The 8,426-nt window shown below is 37.3% G+C and overlaps 1 protein-coding gene across 1 annotated transcript; it reads right to left on the bottom strand.

Annotated features, from left to right (window-relative positions):
• Positions 1-1,884: 1,884 nt before the first annotated feature.
• LOC145065024 (Protein kinase superfamily protein) lies at positions 1,885-3,242 on the bottom strand. The gene has a single exon (XM_079012368.1). The coding sequence runs from the start codon at positions 3,066-3,068 to the stop codon at positions 2,010-2,012; it is 1,059 nt and encodes a 352-aa protein (XP_078868494.1). The 5' UTR covers positions 3,069-3,242; the 3' UTR covers positions 1,885-2,009.
• Between the last annotated feature and the right edge of the window lie 5,184 nt (positions 3,243-8,426).

The raw sequence follows: 8,426 nt of genomic DNA, 5'->3' as shown, positions 1-8,426 counted from the left end.
TAGCCTCAAAGTTTGTGCTTTAATCTTTGAAATCACGTAACTTTCACGTACGATCTCCGTTTTCGACGTTGTTTATATCCAAACGTAGGTGAGATTATGCTCTACAACTCTCATTTAGACTCCGTTGGTTAATTTTTTTGTTTATTTTTATTATATTATTTTTAACTATCCAGGACTGGAAAAGTCTGTTAAAAATCCATAACTTCTTCATTCGACGCCCACTTTCGTCTGTCTTATTACCGATGCACTAGTATTAACAAGATCTTCGATTCTTGTTTAGATTGTTTTGGCTAAAAATCATTCGATCTCAATTTCGAGATTTGGGCTGCATACCGTTAAGTCGAAACTTCGAAAAATCATAATTTCCTCATACGAAGTTAGATTTGGGCGTTTTTTTTATGGACGCTCTTGGTTTAACGTAATCTACGACTTTCGTTTAGATCACTAAGACTAATTATGGCTCTATCGTAAATTCACTATTTACGTCGCGCTGTGTCGTGCCGGTTCTGTCGCAAAACTTTGACAGTTCATAACTTTTTCGTCATAACTTGGATTTCGGCGTTCTTTATATGCACGGAATCCTTGTAACATATACTACAACTTAGTTAAGATTACTACTTCTAAATAATCTTCCATCAAAAAGTCATTTTTGACGCTCATTGTCTCTAAATTGACTACCTCTGATATACGGGCGTTACAGATGTGGAGATTATCAACTTTATTGTTTTAACTATTTCATGGTTTCAGAGTGTTATGGAGTTTATTACCTACCCGGTAGGATATCTATCTTCTTGTTTTGTCTAGTTTTTCATATTGTTCAAGCTGGATGACTTCTCTAGGGTTGCATTTGAAGCTAGACTTTGTTTGGATGTAGTGGGAGCCATGACTATGTGGGATTCTATTGTTTCACAATCGTTTTTTTTTTTTGGATTACTATTAGAAATCCTAAGTTTTGTCTTAATTGGATAGGTTGGTTACAAAATACTGTTATAGCAATTTCCTCTTTGTATTTTTCTAGCTCTTTGCTAGTTTATAAAATTGATTGTCATTCTATAAAAACTGCAAATTAATCATTTCTAATTTGGCTATATAACATGTAATTTTTCTCATTTAAAACAATGCATTATTCAAAAAAAATTTCTCTACACCCTTAAAATCGAAATGTTTAGCTTGACCATTTTCCATCTAAATGACATTGTTTATGACTTTGTGTCATAAGTTACTTCGTTTTGGCTATGTTATGTTTCATAACTTTTAGTTAGATTACATTAAAAAAAACTAAGTATTTTTGAAATTTCAAATATGTTTTTTGAATTTTGTAAATGTTATTGGGATTTCCTTTAGATCTCTAGCTTCTAACTGGTTTTTCATTTTATAGAATTTTCTTGTTTTTTAAAAAAAAAATGTTATTGAAATTTCCAGTTCGATATCCAATTTTTTTATTTTTATTTTTTTTTATTGTAAAAAAAATACTTTTGATATAATATAAAATTGTCTAAAGCACGTCTATAAACTAATATTTCTAATATGTCGTTTTTGTAATTGTCTCTATAAAGTGTTCTATCCTAAAAAAACTCGTAGTAGCTTACACAAAACAATTATAAATATCGAATAGTATCTAGCAACATTATATCATATACACTTTTAAATAATTCATGAGGTCGGTTCATAATGTCACGTACATATGAGATATCCATGAAAACTCTTAATCATGGCATGGTTGATCACTTAATTCTACTCTAAATTGATCGCTTCGTATTTATATACTTGGCTTGATCCCGCAATATGATAATAACAACTATCCTCTACAAAATCTAAATCTAAAATTAGGTAACCAAACATGAAATCGGGTAAACAACCAACCCACATCTTCCTTTTAGTAGATATATTTTAACTATTAATGCAAAATAGAGTATTATAACGACCATTTATAATATTAATCGGACATATCTATACAAATGAAATTCAATAGAAATTAGAGAAATGATATAACAATTCAAAAATTAATTCTAGAATGACCCATTACTCAATAGCACGGCTTCTTCTTGTAAATCATTCAAAATAGCCACCACTTGAACAATCAAAGGCCTGTTCTTCCTAGAGTTGCCCACACAAGCACTGGCCACTTTAGCCAATCTAACAAGAGGCTTAATGTCACTAGGAACCATTAATCTTGGGTCTAAAAGCTCACCCATTTTCATTTCTTTAATCAATGGCAAACCCCAGTTTACAATCAACCCCCCTTCACTTCTCCTACCACTCAACAACTCTAACAAAACCACCCCTAAACCGTACACATCACTTTCTTTAGAACCACCCCTTGGTTCAAGCCAATATTCTTGATCCACATACCCCACAATCCCTTCTTTCTCATTGGGTGCTAAAAAAGATAGACCATAATCACAAATCTTGGCGCTAAACTTCACATCTATTAAGATATTTGAAGGCTTGACACAACCATGCACTATAGATGGTGCCATTAGTTCATGCAAATACTCTAACCCACGAGCCACACCGGCTGCAACTCTTAACCGTCTACCCCAGTCCAATAACGATGCACCATCAAGGTTTTGATGGAGGTAGAAGTCCAAACTCATCATGCCCATAAACTCCATTACGACGATTCTTTCTCCAGGACCTTCAGAAAACCCTAATATGGATAACACATTAGGGTGATTAGCTAAAGATAGCCATTTTAAAATGGAAGAAAACCCTAACCCTGAACCACAATTTCTTAGGACAAAACGAGGGTGGATTCGTTTGACTGCGACTAATTCACCTCCTGCTAACACTGCTGCGTAAACAGTTCCTAACCTGCCTTTACCAATGATTCTTCTTTCGTTGAATCCATCTGTGGCAACATCGATTTCTACTAACGTGTATGGTGATGCGCAAAGCTTGATGGAAGGACTTTCTTCATCGGATCTTTGATTGTGGACTGTCTCATTTGAGTTTGCGTTCTTCTTGCTCTTCCATATGATGAAGATAACTAAGAGGATGAAGATGAAGATGGCTAATGAAAGAAGGGCTAGAACTAGGTAGTATTCGATACTTTCACCATGCCTCATGTTAAAGACCAAATTAGTTATGACGCTTTCTAAACTCTTTGTTGCTGATACAGAGATTGGATATTCTGTTGAAATTTCTTGTGGTTTGATGAGGGAGAGGTACAAGATGGATGAGAAAAGTCAAGCCGACCAATTGAAAAATTAAGATGTTAGATAGGAGATGGGTTATGAGAGAGAGAGAGAGAGAGAGAGAGAGAGAGAGAGAGAGAGAGAGAGAGAGAGAGAGAGAGAGAGAGAGAGAGAGAGAGAGAGAGAGAGAGAGAGAGAGAGAGAGAGAGAGGTTGCAAACGGGTTAATATTGGTCAAGTATAGTTGGCAACACCTCTTTTGAGACTTTGACCACCATTAAGTAGTCAAATATATTTATAAGCTTATAAGTCAAAGAAGTTTTTATTTGTATGTTGTTATCTTTGATTTAATAAAAAAAAGTTTTGTTTTCTTTTGACATTTATTATTTTATTAGGTCTCATAATTAATATATTATATTTTATTCTTTTTTTTTCTATTTACATGTATCATTTTATTATGTCTCCTAATTAATACATGTAACTTGTCAACCTATTAATTCTTTATTTTAAATTTCTCACTCAATTATATTAAATTAATAACATTAAAATAAAAATTAAAAGGAAATTAATATAAATTATAAAATGATATAAATTCACATATTTATTTAAATCAATGATTATAACTATATATAACTAAAAAAAATAATTAATAATTTATTTAAACCAATTGATTAATAATTTTGAGTTTTTACTATAAAAATTTAACTAATTTTATAACCGTTGTTTCTACGGGTTATAAACTACTACCTATATAAAAGTTAGAGATATCAAATATCCTTCTAGTTTTCTATAACATCTTGCTACACATTTATGATTATGATATTAATTATATTTCACAAAATTAATAATTTTTATTATATTTGTAATCATCGAAAAATAGTAAGAAAATAGACGAGTAGAAAAAAATAGAAGAATATTTAATTTCTCTTAAAATTAAAATTCAAATATAATAATAAAAAATAATTGCCTAGACAATAAGTTTTAAATTTTAGAATTAATCCATAACTATTTTAATTTGTTCACAAGTTGGCTTTGTATTGTTTTTATGTATAACTAATGGAAATGCCCTGTGCCATTGGCGAACCTTCGATACTAATTTCAAAATTTAGATTGCCTCTTAGAAATGGGTGGAAAAGCTGGGAATCAAGCAAAAAAAAATACAGATTTGTAAGCTAACTTTCGTACCATGCTGTTAATTTTCTCCAAGGATAGGAATCAAAAAAAGGGTGCTACCATGGTGGATGAAATCTTCAGCTCATTCCGGTGCTCGAATTTTGCAACCACACTAAGCAATGATGTTCATGAAATGGGTCGATTGAGAGGTGAAGAATTTTAGAAGTTAGAAAAGCAAGAAACTTTACAAAATCAAATAAACTACAACAGTTTGCTTTTTAATACATAGCAACAATCAAAATTCAACATTAAAACCGACTGCAATAATGGAGGTTCTGAAGTGATAGTTAAGCAAAGATAGACTTTCATAAGTTGAAGTAGTACATCGATACCGGAAGTCTAATATACAGAACTACATCGCTTGTATGCATAAGGACATATAAGTACATAGGTACTAAAAAGTGAAACTAGATTTCCATTTAGCCTTATTATGGTTTTTTCCAACTCTAGGACCAAATAAATAACAATAAACATTGTGTAAAGGGTATTATAGTCAAAACATAAAGAACAAATTTTGAGCATTTCTGTCCCACCTAAACCATTAGAACATTACCACCCTAATCTTCTGGTGGTAGACCATTTACAGAAAGCTCCTGCATCACTTGGATTACCTGGTCTGCAAGTTCTTCCTTTTCAATCTTATCAATCTAAAATATTAACAAAATTTAAGCTACATTACCTCATGTTTAAGGGTATCAAGAAAAACACATGCTCTGCATTCCTAGGAATAGCTTATATGGATTGAAGTGAAAACCACTTGTTAACCAAAAGAACTTCTAATGCATCCTCCAAGTTCTTATAAATTAGAAATGTAATCCCCAAAAATCGGATTTAGAATTGTTAATATTAGTATTTCAATCTAGCTATATAATCTTTTCCATTAACATTTTGTAACATTATCCTTCCAAAGCGAAATAATCATACCCTTTTATAATTGTAACATCCCGAAAATCATAGAAAATCATAGGGTAAAATTTTCATTTTTATAATAACCAAAACATTCATTAACCTTTATTCAAACATTTAGAAGTATTTTTAAAATAAAACAATTATCAGAGTTCATTCCCAAAACCATGAGTTGCGGAAAAGCATGGGTGTATGCGCTGCGATCAAGTCGGGCCCTTCCCTTTCGAACTGAAAGTACCTGAAACCATAAACCACAAATTATAAACACAAAGTTTAGTGAGTTACCCAAATACCACAAACCATACATGTCATACGAGCCATACATGTTATACATATTCAGTCAATCAATAGAAGTGCTATGTGCCAACCATAGTCTTGCCATTATGCGACGAGCCGCCTCATGGTCTTCCTTGCCAGGCAGGGGGCCAAACCTTGCGTCTTACATACAAGTGCCAGGAGTATAACGACCCAAAATTCAAGACCAAAAATTTCTTTTAATAAAACATTACTTTAAACAAAGTCATCGTTCCAAAGCATAATTTGAGTATAAGTTTTCAAAACACATGTTCATTATCAGAGTAAACATTCCCAGGCTGACTAATCTATGGTGTGTGCCATGCGATCACCCCGAGCTCCTCCCTCTGCTACCGGAAGTACCTGAAAACAAAACTGAAAACCGTAAGCATGAAGCTTAGTGAGTTCTCCACCTTACCACATACCATGCATAACCACATACTGCACATACTGGGCCACGCTCGCTATCCGAGGCCTCTCCCCCTACTTCGGGCCTCGCCCGCTACAACGGCCCCGCCGCTCCAGGCCCCGCCTGGCTTCGAGCCCCGCTTGGATACAGATCTGTTTCACTTAGGCCTCACCTATCACAGGGCCCCTCCCACTAACATATAATAGCACATACACCTATCACATAACATCTCATAAGCTAAACGTATTCTAACAACTCTTTCTCTAAGGCCTCGCCTATCTCTGGGCCCCGCCCGTGTCTTGCTACTGATGAGTCATGGAACCTCGTCCATACTCCTGCTGATAGTGAGATACGGGCCCAACCCACTCTCACTCCTTTCCTAACTTGGGCCTCGCCCCTGGGCTGCTGCTACTGAGATGTGAAACACCATCCACACCCTGCTATTGGTGGGATACGGGACCTCGCCCACACTCACCTCCCTACCAGGCACATACTAGTATCACACAGACAACAAGTATAAACTATCACCTAAACCATCTCTTGGGCACCCGCCCTCTATCATTGGACCTCGTCCGGATATCATACTAGCATACTGTGCCTAGGGCTAACCCCCCAGGTCTTCTACTCATAACTACATGGGCCGGCATTGTGGCCGTAGACCCATTCATACAAAGGGAAACTCACCTGCACTGGCTGAACTTGCTGATGATCCCACTAGCTGCTGCCTGACCACTCACTGAACTCCGGCTCTACTAGCTTCCCGAGCTATCGATATCAATGCAACACTTAGTCTAACTGACCCCCGGCAGTTAACCAAGTCAACCCTAGTCCAAGTCAAAGTCAACCTTCCAGGTCAACCCTACTCGCCGAGTCCACCTACTGAGTCGCCGAGTTCTTATGCTCAAAGTCCTTCTAATCGCGACTTGACTCGCCGAGTCAGCCCCTGACTCACCGAGTCTACTGATTCCCGAATCCTGACCTGATCAACTCACTGAGTCCTGGCTCGACTCACTGACTCGAGTCTTAACTCGAATGGTTTGGGACCACGCGACCTGACTCGTCGAGTCCAATAACAGACTCGCCGAGCACAAGGCAATCTCCAACCAACTCACCGAGTTGTTCATCTAACTCGTCGAGTTCATGCCCATCTTCATCCGACTCGACGAGCTGTTCATTCCACTCGTCGAGTTCCTCCTTATCTTCAAGCTACTCGCCGAGTCCACTTGAAGGACTCTCCGAGTCCATTCGGTTCCACAACATGCAGAGGACTTTCGAGTCATGCAGGGACTCCAAACCGTAGATCTACTATTCCCAAGCCTACTCCTCACGTAAAGTTGCAAACTTTACGTGTAGAGAAGGAGATCTAGGCAAAATGCACCATAAACTAAGGTTTAAGACCAAGAGGCTCCATAATCCACTCAATGACTAATACTTTACGGGATTCTAAAGCAAAACAAGCATGGATCTGAGGTAGCAACCTCAGATCTGGACCTCAAGCTCGAGAATGATCTTAAACATGGCTTAAAAGCCCCAAAACTCATAACCAAGGAAAATGTGGAGGAGAGAAACGACTTAATACCTTCAAGTGCTCTGAAATGATCCCAAACTTCGGATCCAAAGCCACTCCCTGATGCTTCAAAGATTCCCACTTCTTCTTCTTCCTCTAAATCACTCAAAAATGCCCAAAAGCATGAATGGTCACAATGGGGGCTTAGGGTGCGGCGTTCTGGGTGTGAGAGACAGTAAAGGAGCACTAGGAAGAAGAATGAGGCGATTAAATAGGCTCCAAGCCCCGGGTTTAGGGTTTTCCTCGCACAGACCCTACTCGCCGAGTCGTTTAGGCCGACTCGCCGAGTTGGTCATTTATTCCTTGACTCGGATCCCGCTCGGACTCGTCGAGTTCCTCCTTGGACTCGCCGAGTCCCTCCTAAATTTAGGGTTTCCTTTCCTTTCTTGGCTTTCAAAATCTTGGGTGTTACAAGGAGCCACCTCCTGGTCTTCCATGCAAGCATAAAAAAGACAACTAGCATACAATCTACAACTACTTAACTTATAATTGCCAGAGTTTAGACTCTGGTCTTGCATACACATTGCCTGGAGTCGCCTCCGGGTTTTTCTACAATACGTAAACCTAATGGGCCGACATTGGTACCTTTGACCCATAGAATAGTGAGGAGACTCACCTCGAACGCTGAAGCTCACTAAAAGAAACCCATAGTTGCTGCCCTGACGACTCCCCGAACTATCAATACAAAATAACACCCAATTAGAAATTAGGTTCATTCTAAGCCCCATATCCATACTTGGGGTACAATGACCATTTTACCCCTGACCTAACATGATCCATAACTGAGGCCCAAACCCAAGACTAAAAAGGCCCAAAACCAATATATCCATAAAGTCCCACTAATGGCCTAATTTTCGAAATTGGGCCAACCCCCATATGGGCCTTATCCTAAGCCCAAAAATGCAAACCCAATAAATTACTTCCAACTTTAATGAAAAACC

Source organism: Lactuca serriola, chromosome 7, assembly GCF_051521515.1.
Source record: "Lactuca serriola cultivar US96UC23 chromosome 7, Lser_US96UC23_V15, whole genome shotgun sequence".
Classification (NCBI taxonomy): Eukaryota; Viridiplantae; Streptophyta; class Magnoliopsida; order Asterales; family Asteraceae; genus Lactuca; species Lactuca serriola.
The sequence above is the reverse complement of the archived record's forward strand: the minus strand, read 5'-3'. Positions and strand labels throughout refer to the sequence as shown.